This window comes from Cebus imitator, unplaced genomic scaffold (genome assembly GCF_001604975.1).
Source record: "Cebus imitator isolate Cc_AM_T3 unplaced genomic scaffold, Cebus_imitator-1.0 Scaffold3, whole genome shotgun sequence".
In the NCBI taxonomy this organism is placed as follows: Eukaryota; Metazoa; Chordata; class Mammalia; order Primates; family Cebidae; genus Cebus; species Cebus imitator.
In genome coordinates, this window is record NW_016107318.1 from 4,648,073 (window position 1) to 4,662,866 (window position 14,794).

The 14,794-nt window shown below is 35.4% G+C and overlaps 1 protein-coding gene across 8 annotated transcripts in view; it reads left to right on the plus strand.

The window, feature by feature from the left end:
• Positions 1–14,794, plus strand: part of ZZZ3 (zinc finger ZZ-type containing 3) — a 137,229-nt gene that overhangs the window by 108,106 nt on the left and 14,329 nt on the right. For 5 of the 8 annotated variants that reach the window (XM_017531255.2, XM_017531316.2, XM_017531285.2 and 2 more), the window contains 7 exons: positions 5,636–5,774; positions 8,115–8,262; positions 8,350–8,465; positions 9,169–9,240; positions 10,572–10,673; positions 11,324–11,419; positions 13,779–13,931. In XM_017531255.2, coding sequence (XP_017386744.1) covers positions 5,636–5,774; positions 8,115–8,262; positions 8,350–8,465; positions 9,169–9,240; positions 10,572–10,673; positions 11,324–11,419; positions 13,779–13,931 — 826 coding nt within the window. The remainder of the gene's footprint in view (positions 1–5,635; positions 5,775–8,114; positions 8,263–8,349; positions 8,466–9,168; positions 9,241–10,571; positions 10,674–11,323; positions 11,420–13,778; positions 13,932–14,794) is intronic. The other 3 variants (XM_017531294.2, XM_037739558.1, XM_037739550.1) reach the window with 1 other exon arrangement.

The window sequence follows — 14,794 nt, forward strand, 5'->3', positions numbered from 1 at the left end:
TGTAAACAAATGAGTGTGGCTATGTTCCAATAAACCTTTAGTTAGACTCCTGGTCTAAAATAGCTCTCCCTCTTTTTTTTTTTTTTGAAACAAAGTCTTGCTGGAGTGCAATGGTAAGATCTCAGCTGACAACAACTTCCACCCCCCGGTTCAAGCAGTTCTCCTGCCTCAGCCTTCCAAGTAGTTGAGATTACAGGCATGCACCACCATGCCCGGATAATTTTTGTATTTTTAGTAGAGACAGGATTTCACCATGTTGGCCAGACTGGTCCCGAACTCTTGATCTCTGGTGATCCACCCACCTTGACCTCCCAAAGTGCTGAGATTACAGGCATAAGCCACTGCTCCCGGCCCTCTTTTTTGTTTTTAACGACACAATTTAATGACATTTTGAGGAATCAGGCTGATATTTTGGCAGAATGTCCTTGATATGGATTTTTTTAAAAAGTTTCTCCATTCCTGCCTATAATCCCAGCAGTTTGGGAGGCAGAGGTGGGTAGATCACAAGGTCAGGAGTTCAAGACCGCCTGATCAAGATGCTGAAGTCTCATCTCTATTAAAAATTAGCTGGGCATGGTGGCAGGCACCTGTAATCCCAGCTACTCGGGAGGCTGAGGCAAGGAATCACTTGAACCCTGGAGGTGGCGGTTGCAGTAAGCCAAGATCACGCCACTGCACTCCAGCCTGGGTGACAGAGAGAGACTCTGCCTCCAAAAAAAAAAAAGTTTCTCTATTAGTTTTTAAAGATTGCAGATGTCCGTGGAATCTTAAGGGTTATTACCACAGTAGAAATGGGAATCTAGTTTTTAAAAAAAGATACAGTTGAATATAAAATTTTTCTTTCTGTTTCCATCTGCCTGTGCCTCCTTCCTGCACTCCTTCCCTCCATTCCTCCCTGATTATAGTGTATGTAATATTACTGCCTAGCTATTGGACAACAAAATTAACTTATAGGTCAAGCACAGTGGCTCATGCCTATAATCCTAGCCCTTGGGGAGGCTGAGGATGGAGGAGTGCTTGAAGCCAGGAGTTTGAGACCAGCCTGGGCAACAAAGTGAGATCCTGTCCCTATAAAAAACCAAACCAAACCAAACCCCAGAAAACAAAATTAGCTGGGAATGGTGGCATACTGTGGCCCTAGCTACTTGGGAGGCTGAGGTGAGAAGATCACTTGAGCCCAGGAGTTTGAGGCTGCAGTGAGCTATGATTGCACCACTGCCCTTCAACCTAGGTGACAGAGTGAGACTCCATCTAATACATACATACATACATACATATGTACATAATCAACTTCCAGATTTCTAATTCTTTGATGTTCTCTTCAGATGTCAGGATTTTTACCTATATACTCTTTCACAGAAATGTTTTTATATTCATAAATGTGAATAAAGAATTCAAGAGGACTTGAATACTGAAAGGTAGTAAAAATAACTTAGGGACTTGAAAAGGCATTTACAGTTGGGCTGAATATATAAAGCTAAAATGTCTTTATGTTGGAGAAGTAAAAGTAAAAACGGTTCTGGTTGGGTGTGGTGGCTCACGCCTGTAATCTCACCACTTTGGGAGGCTAAGGTGGGAGGATAGCTTGAGCCCAGGAGTTTGAGACCAGCCTGGGCAACACAGTGAGATCCCTTCTCTACAAAAAAATTTAAAAATTAGCTGGGCATGGTGATGCACACCTGTCCCAGCTACTTGGGTGTCTGAAGTGAGAGGATTGCTTGAGCTTGAGAGGTAGAGGCTGCCATGAGCCATGATCTGCCACTGCCCACCTGCCAGGGTAACACAGTGACTCCTTGTCTCAAAAGGTGAGAACAAGAAAACCCTAACTCTTTGACAAAAGTAAGTTCACCGTTGTTAGCATTGTGTGGGATTTAAATTTAGACATAAATAATTTTAATAGATTGAATGCAAAGCTACCCTTATGGAAAAAGTATAACTATGATTAAAATTGTATCCATGCAAAACTATGTGTGGTTTTTTGTTTTGTTTTGTTTTTTAGTTATTCCATTCTCTTTCTTGGTTCAGTGAGTAGCACAAGTAAAAGTAGCATGGTTTACTGGAATTAAAGAATTTCAGGTTTTTAGTGCTTGAATTTCTTTTAAATAACTGAACATCTATGGTGATTGGGTGCTATCCTACCATTTTTCATTTTGACTGAGTCAACGTTTTTCTTCATATTGTGTCTTTATCATAAATTTGCTCCTGGTTTGACCCTTGGTGCTCTATAAAACGAGTCTATTTCTTTTCATGCATATTTGTTAAAGAGGGAAATGATATTGTAGTGGAGGTTTTCATTTCTTGGCTAAATATTCTCAGAGTCTTTCCTCACATTGCAGCTGTACCATAAATAGCTGGTCCGATCTTGGCAAGTTACTAAATCTGTGCTTGGTTTCCTTATCTTTAAAATAAGAATATTGGTACGTGGCTCAAATTTATTGTGAGGATTGAGTTATTACATTTAAAATACAACATTTTGTCTGGCATGTAGTACACATTCAGTAAATGTTAGACACTACAGTTGACCCTTGAACAAAATAGGGGTTGGGAATAGACCTCCTGCATAGCTGAAAATCCACATATAACTTTTGACTCCCCTAAAACCTTCTAATAGCCTACTGTTGACCCAGAAGCTTTACCATATAACATAAACAGTTGATTAACACAGATGTTGCCTATTACATGTATTTTATACTGTATTCTTGCAACAAAGTAAGCTAGAAAATAGAAAATGTTAGTAAGAAAATCATAATGAAGAGAAAATATATTTACTGTTCATTAAGTGAAAGTGGACCAACCTAAAAGTCTTCACCCTCTTTGTCCTCACAATGAGTAGGCTTGAGGGAGTTCAAACTGTGTTGTGTTGTTCAAGGAACAGCTGTATTGTTATTTCATCTTACATTGTTTCTCATCCATCTCCTCTATTCATGAACCTGTTTGTCTTTCTCAAAGCATAGCTGAATGCAGTGGCAGCTGTGATCTGATCAGCCTAGAAGGAGTAGTACAGTCATTTCTTCCCCCATTAATATGGGTCAAAGTTGGAATTAATTTTTAAACATTCATTGTGGAGAATTTGAAACATACAAAAAAGTAGACAGGCTAGTATGATGGACCCTCATGTACCCATCCATCATCCCCAGCAACACAACCAATCCAGCCCTATTTGTACTTCATTCAGTTCCTCCATGATATAATTGTAGCTCCTCTATTATACCTAGACTTCATGCCTGATTTATCTTGATAATTCCTAAAGCTTTTAGGATAGTGCCTTGTTTTCTTAGTAGATAATTGTTGAATTAATGAAAAATGAATCTCACCTTGGGTTCATGCCTGGATCAGCTTCTATAGTTTCTATAGTTTGCTTGCGTAGGTGGATGAGCAGGATTGAAAATAGATTCATCTGTATTTACTAGATGTCATTCCAGTTTTATTTAAATAATTTCTTCCATATCTGCTCACCGATATATATATATGGGAATGTTACTGGTGCAGTCTCTGAGTATGCTAGGAAATAATTCCAATTATCTGGGATAAAAGACTTGAATTTACTGTTTTCTTAGAGTCTTTATTATTTTGAGCTTGAAGACTTTACCAGTGTTTATCATAGGACTTCCGGTCTAACAATCATTTTGTCTTAACTGGATGGAAGCAGAACTGAAGAACTATACTTTATTTGCCGTCTTTGTTGGAATTATTTTTTAAGTCAGATTTGTTATGGAATAATTTATATACTGTAAAATTGTTGTAATTTGTTGGCTTCAAATTAGAGATCTTTCTTCCCAGTGTCCGTTTGCTCCAAACACAATAAAAAGACAGCTGCCATTGTAACTGACTGTAGCACTTTTTTCCAGCTTGTTTTTTTATAACTCTATTTTTACTTGTGCCTTCTTAGTTGTTACTGTGCCTATAGCATTTACTGAAGTTTTAATAAATTCATGGTTGTTTTTAAAGTGATACTGAAGTGTGTTACTCCTGCTTAAAACAGGGATAGAGACAATATAATAAGCCTTTGGTTGTGTTCAGCTAGTGGGATAGGAATTCTGAAGGTGAAGTATGACAGTTAAGAGTTATATAGAGAGGATAGCTTCTAGCACTCAGATCACTACCATCACCCTAAAATTGAGTCTCTGTGAGCCTGCTTAGTAGAAACAGCCAGCTGAGACAGGATTTGTACACTCCATACACTTCAAAGCAAAAGGAGGCTTAGTGAAAATGAGTTTAGACTTACCCTCTAATTTATCCAATAGTGACTTAGTACAGCCCTGCTTTTCCCACTCATAGTTCTAGTTTTAAATGAAATATCTTTAGCTGGAGAGGAGTCTTACCTTTCAGTGTTAGCAGTTTTACCTTAAATATTAAAAATATCTTCGAGGAGTAGTTGACAAGGACTTGAAAACAAGAATAAGATTTGTGTTACAGAGGAGGCTGAGAAAAGTGTTCTGATAGAGAACATCATGTGACCATGACACCATGGCCTGTGAACCTCAAAATTGCAGTATTTCACCTTTGATACTTCTGCTAGTTTGCTTACTTCTGAACTTAAAAGATTCAGAGAATATCTATTCACTTATTCATTCAGAAAATATTTATTGAGTATCTGTATGCTGGGGGGTGTGTTGCCCACTGGCTAAACAAAACAATGAACAAAACAGATGAACTTGCCATTATATAGTTTATGGTCTAGTAGGAAACAAAATGAAAGTTATTCGAAGCCATAAAGAAAAATTGTGCTTTGCTTATATTTCAAGGACTTCACCACTTATTTTTAAGTGAACTTGGAGTGACTTTTTTTTTAGTTGTTTTGCAAAATGTATTTGAGCATTCAGAGCTTTGAGTTTAACGTGTTTTTCTATGTGTATTGATAATGTGAAATTAAACAGAGAGGCAGGACAATTTAAACAGGGAGAATATTAATTAGAATAGATGTACTATAGTGAGATTTCAGGATAATGACATGTAATATATGTGTGGGTAAAACTATGTGTTAGCTGTGCCAAATGGACCTTTGCAAACAGGAAAGTAAAAATATCTTTATGGCCTTTCTTCTCTTTAAATGATTAATACTTAAGAATTGAACATTTGTCTTTATCTTTCATGCAGAAGAAAAACCAGATTTGTTGATGGAAAAGTAAATCTTTAGGAGGGAGGGTATAATAGAGCAAATGGAAACCATGAGACTAAGGTCACATTGGAATTATGTGACTGTGTCATGTGTCTCTGGGCGAGAAAACATGCCTCAAATTCCTTTTTCCAACATAGTACAACAAAGTGGCTGAATTTAGTGATCCCTCCTAATGTTAAGATTTTATCATTGTAATTTTTTTTTATCTAGCAGTTTCTTAATGACTTAGATTGTTGGAAAGTCAAAATGCTTTTTTTGTTGTTGTACTTGTTCAGGTTCAAGAATTAAAAACTTAAGATGGGGGAAGAAGGCTTGGCTTTCTCTAACTGTTATTTTCTGTAGGTACTTCGTAACTCAGGAAGACCTCATTTATTCCCAGTAATATGTTTTACTAAACTCTTTCAGGTAACTCTTAAAAGACTGTGTGACTTAATAGTAGATCATGGCTTGAACTCAGTTTTTATTTCTTGTTGTTACTAGAAATTTTTTGTGAGATATTTTTCTTTGTCTCTGTAGTTATCAGAGACTATTACAGACGATTGCTGTACTCGAGGCTCAGCGTTCTCAAGCAGTCCAAGACCTTGAAAGTTTAGGCAGACACCAGAGAGAAGCACTAAAAAATCCCATTGGATTTGTGGAAAAACTCCAGAAGAAGGTATACATTGAACACTTTTTAAGATTTACTAAAATCTGTGCGGGAATAGCTTAAGAGAATTTGGTTTATTCTTTTTTATGGGTATATGTTTTTTAAAATGTTTAAGTTTTTTCTTCTATAATTAGCCACACAGCTTAAGGGAAGATACCAACTTCTTCCACCTCCACCAGGCATGCAGTAAAATATATCCAAATGAAAATAGCTGGAAGCTTTTATTGGATGTTTGTATGGGAACTTGTACAATTCCTTAGCCATATTTTTCTAGCTTTTCCTGTTACTTTCCCCTTCTTTGAGTATTTTTCCTCCTGTGTTTCAGGACTTCAGGATTAGTAAGCTAAAAGAAAAAAATACTTCAGAATTAACTACTTTTGTTCCATTTGCACACTAGTACTTTTGTACATATTGAGAGAAAAAGCAATAGTGATAAAAACAACATCAATTTTAAATGTCTTTAGAGTTACGATAGCCAAGTCTATGAGGAAGAAATATAAATTTTGCTTAATTTAAAAATGCCATTTTTAAATGTGAAAATTTTCCATAATTTTGTTTTTCTTAAAAGTTTCATGTTTAACATTTAACTACTGAAAAGCGATACAGGTTTTTATAGTGAGTTTCTTGGTGCGTAAATATGGAGATGATCTTGATGTGCATTTGTGCTGTAATAGGGACCCACTAATTGTTCATTAGATTTGAGGCATGTGTTATTAATCAGCATTCTGTGAAAAGATTAAAACTGAAAAATGATGAAAAAGAATCCTCTTCTTAAAAAAGAAGTTATCTTGTATAACAACTCTAGTATCTTTGTGAGTTACCTGTTTTTAGTGAGTTACAAAAGTAGTCTATCAGGTGTTAGGAGAGCAGTTCTTGGGACTTTATTTTACTAGATGTGTTAACTTATTATTTGAATTTTTCTAGCTATATTATTTAGTTGGTAAACATGTCTCTCTTCATGCATTTAGAAAACATTGAATATTATAATAGATGTAGAGTCTATATGTTGATTTGTTAAAACTTCTAAGGTTTTTAGAATTTTGGTATACCTCCTGTGTTAAAATGAGGCCCCTTTAAGTGTTTATTGATTCTGCATTGCTGTTACTAAATAATTTGCTGGTACAAAAGATATAAGACTTATAATGGTTATTTACAGTCAATTCAACTAAAGCAGATGGTGTTAGTAAAGTAAATACTAATGAAAAATTTATTAACCTTAATCTCATTTCATTTACTTTCCCGAGTAGGCAAAAAGATGCAGTTAGGCATATTTACTGGATTTGTATGCAGTTGATTATTTGCTGATTCTTCATTTTCAGGTTTAGTCTAGAACGGACTTTCTTTTCCTTTTTTTTTTTTTTCTTTTTCTTTTTGTTTTTGAGATGGAGTCTCACTCAGTGACCCAAGCTGGAGTGCAGTGGTCTGATCTTTGCTCACTGCAACCTCTGCCCCCTGTGTTCAAGCGATTCTTCTGCCTCAGCCTCCTGAGTATCTGGGACTGCAAGTGCACTGCACCATGCCTGGCTGATTTTTGTGTTTTTAGTAGAGACGAGGTTTCACCATGTTGGCCAGGTTGGTCTGGAACTTGTGACTTCAGGTGATCTGCACGCCTCAGACTACCAAAGTGCCGAGATTACAGGCGTGAGCCACTGTGCCTGGCCTAGAATGGAATTTCTTTTCACTTTATTTCAGAAATAAAGATGTAATGTTGACCATCTTTAGAGCTTTTTACAAAAATACACAAATATATTAAAGCCACATAATTTATTAACCATGAAGTTATCAGTGTCTGGGAATATTTTTTAAAGAAAAAAATTACCATGAAAGTCCTGTGTTCTTTGGAAAATATTTTTTCTACTAGATTTAATTTAAAAGGTTGATTCTTCTATTTTTCTGTGTTTGCTCATGCAAACTCAGCTTGCCTATTTTATTTAGGTTTGTCATATTAGTTATGTTGTTGACATGTAATATGTTTGTTTTAGTGGACATATAAAAAATTCCTCCTAGTTCACATTAATGAAACTGGTGATATATCTTGGTATTTGGAATGCAGAGAACAATTATGGCTCATTAGTTTTATTTAATATTACTATCATTATTTTAAAAGACACTTCCCTCCATCTAGAAGCAGTACTTATATTTTGCCAAATTCATTTCTTCTTCACTTACTGTTTTTAGCATTTAATATTTAGACTGTATTAATTAACTTTGTTGTCTATTGGATTTAAATATGAATAGAAATACTCCATTGATTATTTGGATTTGGAGTCATCTGGAAATTTGACTGTGGTCGATTATTTCTTCAATTAAATTTAGACTTTTACTTTATTTTATCTCCTCTGTCCCCAGGCTGACATAGGACTTCCATATCCACAGAGAGTTGTTCAATTGCCCGAGATTGTATGGGACCAATATACCCATAGCCTTGGGAACTTTGAAAGAGAATTTAAAAATCGTAAAAGACATACTAGAAGAGTTAAGCTAGTTTTTGATAAAGGTAAGAAATCATATGATAAGAATTTAAGTAGAGAAATATCTGGCAGTGTTTTGCTTTAACGGTTCTGTATGTGGTCTTATTTTTCAGTAGGTTTACCCGCTAGACCAAAAAGTCCTTTAGATCCTAAGAAGGATGGAGAGTCCCTTTCATATTCTATGTTGCCTTTGAGTGATGGTCCAGAAGGCTCAAGCAGTCGTCCTCAGGTAAGCAGTATGAAATATTAGAGTAGGAAAATTTGAATTTTAGGCAAACATTTTAACATTTTGCTGGTTTGTATTCTTAGAATTAAAAAGTCTTTCACTGGAAGATAAAGGGGACATGAACTTTGAAATTAAGAGAAACTTAAGGTTGGCATCTTAAGTTACTAGCTGTGAACCTTCAGACATCATTTGTGTTGAAGTCTCTAAGCTGCAGTTTCCTCTTTTATAAAATGTATGTTGTAGGGTTGTTGTGAGGGTTCAGTAGGTAGTACATGCAATGTGCCTAGTACAGTATCCAACACATAGTATTTACTCTAAACATAGTAGCTCCTTTGTGTATAGTGACATGTGAACAGGATTTGAGTCCTGGCCTTGCCACTCTTAGTTAGATGAACCTCAGTAGACATGTTACTTTTCAATTCTGAACCCACATTTCCTTTTCCTTTAAAAAAAAAAAAGTGAAATTGCAGTACTATCATGTATTCCACAGGATTGCTGAAGGTATGAAACCAAATGAAATAAAATAATGTGAAGACATTTTGTAAATAGTAAACAAACAAACAAACAAACATATACATTAAAAAAATAAATATACTCAAATATTTTAAAGTTAATTTAAAAATCTCACAGTTTGTGTGTTATTTGGCTATATCAAAGGATAGACTTTGTTATTTTCTCTCTGATAAAAGCCTTGTCTTATGTGCAGATGATAAGAGGACGCCTGTGTGATGATACCAAACCTGAAACATTTAACCAATTGTGGACTGTTGAAGAACAGGTAGTAGATATTTCAAAATCATGTAGGCTTAAAAAAAAAGTAAACAGTTAACATTAGAGTCAGTATTATGAGGCCGGGTGCAGTGGCTCACACCTGTAATCTCAGCACTTTGGGAAGCTGATGTGGGCAGATCACTTGAAGTCAAGAGTTCAAGACCAAGCTGGCCAACATGGTGAAACCCGTCTCTGCTAAAAATACAAAAATTAGCCAGGGGTGGTGGTATGTACCTGTATGATCCCAGCTACTCAGGAGGCTGAGGCAGGAGAATTGCTTGAACCTAGGAGGTAGAGGTTGCATTGAGCCAGGATCATGCCACTGCATTCCAACCAGGGCAACAGAGTGAGACTCCATCTCACAATGAAGAGTCCATATTATGAATTAGGTGTATGTTGTTGTATGTGATCCCTCTTAACCATGAGTTTTAAATATTTAGGCCTATTTTTGTATACCCCTTTGTGTACTTCAAGAATTTTGGATTTTGAGAATGTGTAAACTATTGTTTGGGGATAATTTTAAAAGAAGGAACCTGGGTTTTCAGAAGGCAGTAGAAATGGATGGAATAAAATAGATGTTTTGTAATGTAGCTTTGGGAGAGAGAAAAACCTGGGGCCAGTAAAGCTGAGCTTTAAGTGCATTCTTATTTTTGTTGTCGAGGAGAGAGGAGGAAGCCAAGTCAGTTCTGGCATACAGCTAGCATTGTCTTTTGGCTAATGGCAAGGGTTGTTTGTGGGTGAAGTTTGAGGCACATCTCGGTCTCATATGGGTATTAACCCCACAGCTATACATTTAGCAGTTTATAAAAAGCTTTGAGATATCTTTATTTATTTAAAGCATCCAGATTTTTCTGCATCTTTAGGACTATGAGAAGATAAGGAGACAGGAAAGAATATTAAAATCAAATATTTGAATTTGGGAAAAGAAGGAAAAGCCTCTTTTAATAGTCCAAATTTAATTGAATTTACACGTTTTTGTCAAAACTGTACGGGAAAGCCTGACGTATTCTAGTAAGAAAATATGGTCAGTGGAAATCACTAAAATGTGTAATCTACCAATTTGTTTACTTATTTTTTTTTCCTTGTGTAGTCTTTTTACTTATGTGAATAGAAAACTTTTGTAAGCTCCTTCATAAGTTTATTCTCTAATTTCATTGTTCCCTGTGAAGTCTTAAGTTTCTAACTGGAAATTTTTCCTACCGCAAGCATTTCTAATAATGTATCCCCCAAAGGTGGGATTATTACACTTTGAAATGGAATGTGAATGTATTTATTTAGAAAGTCAATATTTAAAGTTAAATACATATTTTCTTAAATTTGGTCTTGGGTATGGCTTAGAAAAAGCTTGAACAGCTGCTCATCAAATACCCTCCTGAAGAAGTAGAATCTCGACGCTGGCAGAAGATAGCAGATGAACTGGGCAACAGGACAGCAAAACAGGTAATTGAGGAGATGACTGCAGATTGCTGGCATGCTTTTGGTAGTTTTTTAATAAAGGAGAATAATGCAGCTGACATCGGGCAATCTGCCATAACACTGTGAGCTACAGAGTGCTGCAGTGTGTTTTTTAATTGTATGTATATTTGTTGATTTCAGAAACAATTTGAGATGTTTCTGCTTTGGATCATTAAAAAATATTTAAAAATGAACATATAATGAACTCAGTTTCTCTTGAATGCTTACTAAGCATCCTAATTGTATACTTTTTGGTTATACTGTGCAAACAGATTTGTTTCATTGCCTTAGTATTCTCTGGTTGTCTTTCTAAAAATGTATCTTGCAGTTTACTCCTTCATATTCCCATCTATATTAATAGATGTGTTTTTATACTACAAACATAAGTGTTCACAAGTTGAAATACGTGTTTAGCTTTGGAATCAACCAAATTTAAATTTACTTGAATAATTTTTCTTTTGCCCCAATTTAAAAATATATGTGTATTTGGTGGCAGTTTATTGTTATTTCTAGATTCATGATGAGCATTGAATTGTTAGGATTCATTAGATACGCATGTACATTTTAATTTTTAAAAACAACTCAGGTATTGTATGTCATCTCATTGTGTTAAGAGACTTGTCGTGTTTCCTTAGGTTGCCAGCCGAGTACAGAAGTATTTCATAAAGCTAACTAAAGCTGGTATTCCAGTACCAGGCAGAACACCAAACTTATATATATACTCCAAAAAGGTAAAAAGAAAAGAAAGTAAATTGTAGATTAAATTTATTAAAGTAAGAATTGCTATGTAAAAATGTACACATTTGACAGAATAGCATTGTTTTATTTTAAAACCTCTGTTGTTTCTAAGCATTTCCTTATAGTGTGCATAAATGCAGGATGTGGACTCCATTGTTGCTGCTCAGTGAAATTCTTTGAGCTTTAATGATTCTTCTTTTTTTTTTTTTTTGGCAGTAATATGAATGAGTGCTACCTGAAAGATTTTAGATTCAGAATATGTTAGAAAGGCCTTTGTGAGGGTAAAGTTTTTAGGATATTTGATTATTTAATAAGTACAATCAATTTCTGTCTTGTAGATAATGCTACCTAAATCCAAGAATAGAAAGGGTTATTATGATATTCTAAAGCCAGTCATAGTGGTGTGCACCTGCTGTCCCAGCTACTCAGGAGGCTGAGGGAGAAGAAGTACTTGAGGCCAGGAGTTCAAGTCCAACTTGGGCAACATAGTGAGATCCCATGTCTTTAAAAAAGTAAAATATTTTATTTAATGCTTACTACAATTCTTGAAGTATAAATAGTCTTATCTTCACTTTGCTCATAATAATATTAACAGCTAACTGTTTTCCTTACTGTTGAGGGCCCTGGGCCAGGCTCTACTATTCTATAACCTTTCATTAGATAAGGAAACTGGGCCCTCAGGTATGTTGAGTAAATTATCTAGTCACTTAGCTGTTAAGTCTGGGAACCACTGATTCTCTGATTCTGATGCCAAGCTTTTCCCACGATTCTCTGTTGCTTTCTATGGTGGAGAAGCTACTGTTCCTTTCCCAAACAGAAGACTGCATTAATATGTAGCTAGTTTCTTATACTTGTAAAAAATATATATATATATATATAATTGGCTGTTTTTCATTTTCTTAATAAGTTATCCTGGTATTTTCCCCTCCCCACCACTGCCGTCTTTCTCATAAAGAGAAGCTAAGAGTATATCTATTGCTGTTACCCTACCATATTGAATCCATTTAATATAATTTTACATTAAGTATATTGTCTATACAGTTTCATGCTTTACATATTAAAAAACATTTTTTTTAAACCAAGGTTTGGAAGCTTGTTTTAATTTGCCAGTTGTTTTAAATATTTTAGATTTCCCACCAAATATAGGATAACTTGTGTTAGATATGTAGAGTTCATCCTATAACTTTGGGATATTGGAACCTTACATTAACCAGTATTCTACATAAGAGGTCTAATTTTCATGATTAATTTCTAAGCTAACTTTATAGATGTGTTGTAACCATATGTTGTCATAGTTAACACTGGATAATGATAACAAAAGGAATACTGGAGAAACTACATGTGTTTTTTTTCCCTTGGGCATACTGTATTTTGACTGTGAAGATCTAGTACAGCTATAGTTATAATGATTGTTTGCCAATATAGTTAAATTTGGGAACAGGCGAAATGATGGTTCTCCATGTAGCTGAGGGTATTCTTTGTGACTGTGCTATTGATCAAGACAGGCAGGCTACATAGTGGTGGAGAGTAAGAATTTGGGCACCACACAGGCCTAGTTTGTAATCCTGGTTTTACCACTATCTAGCTGCAATACACTGGACAAGAAACTTAACCTCCCTGTCTTCAGTGTCCTCATCTTTAAATTAGAGGTGATGATAACTACTTTATAGGAATGTTGTAAGGATTAAATGATACTGGCATAGAGCAAGCTTGTCCAACCCATGGCCCACAGACCACGTGTGGCCCAGGACAGCTTTGAATGTGGCCCAACACAAATTGGTAAACTTTCTTAAAACATTACAATTTTTTTTTTTTTTTTTTTTAGTTTAGTGTATTTTATGTGTGGCCCAAGACAATTCTTCCAGTGTAGCCCAGGGAAGCCAAAAGGTTGGACATTCCTGGCATAAAGTAAGCAGTCAGTCAGTGTTAGATAAGTATTTTCAGATATTGATAATGTTATAGAAATTTTTCTTTTACTGGATAGTTTTATGTCTGGCATAGGCCACTTTATCCTCTCTGATCTTTTATAAGATGATCATAAGAGTTCAGTGCAGCCAGCATTTGACTGCCAAGAGTGGTGAATGCTGGGGATACAAATATAATATAGATATTGAGCATGTGGTCCATTTTACTGTTGTTGGGGTACTTCCCCTACATTTTTTTCTTTTTCTTAAGGCTAGTTGTGCTTTAAAAACCCAGAAAACATAGAAAAAGCAATAACATAAAAGTGTGCTAAAGGATAGAGGTAAAATTCTTCTGATAGACTTGTTGGAAGTAAATTTGTATTTTTATATTTTCAATTCTTATAATGATTTTTCACTGTCCCAATTAAAAATTTGTTTTCTTACTTAGTCTTCAACAAGCAGACGACAGCACCCTCTTAATAAGCATCTCTTTAAGCCTTCCACGTTCATGACTTCACATGAACCACCAGTGTATATGGATGAAGATGATGATCGATCTTGTTTTCAGAGCCACATGAACACTGCTGTTGAAGAGGCATCAGTAAGTTATCTATTTAGTTATTATACACATCAAGGTATAGAAGGAGAGTAGGATTTTCTAATTATTTTCACTCTTCAGAGAATGTTGGTTTCTTCTCTTTTAATGAACAAGTCCAATGTATAGTTTTTAAGTAATGTGCTTTATTGAAGAAAATTTCAAACATATACACAAGTAAATTCGTATAATGAACCTTAACAATTATCAACGTGTGGCTACCTTCTTTTAATCTCTACTCCCTCCCTACCCACCTCACCTCTGCTCTGGATTATTTTGGAGCAAGTCCCAGATATTATACAATATAATTATCATGTTTATAAAAAGATAATTTGTTATACAGTGAAATATATAGTCACTGTTTATTATTTTTTTTTCTAATTTGTTCATTTGGGTTTGGATCCTCATAAAGCCTATAAATCACAGTAGGTTCATTCTCCCTCTTTTACTTTCCTTTTTTCCCTCTCACAATGTTTTTGTTGAAGAACTGATTCATTTGTCCTGTAGAATTTTCCAGTATGGATCTTATTGATTACATCTCCTTGATGTCATTTAACCTGTTCCTCTGTTTTCTGAATTTCCCATAAAGTCATATTAGGTCGAGAGCATTGGTCAGATTCAGATGTATTTGTTTTTTAGGGTGGGCAGGACTACTTCACGTGTACTTTTATCAGCCTGGTTGTCTCTTTTTTTGCTGTAAAAGCCACTGATCATTGCCTTGATCTATTAATTCTTTAGATGTTACAAAATAAGGCCGGGCGCGGTGGCTCAAGCCTGTAATCCCAGCACTTTGGGAGGCCGAGGCGGGTGGATCACGAGGTCAAGAGATCGAGACCATCCTGGTCAACATGGTGAAACCCCGTCTCTAC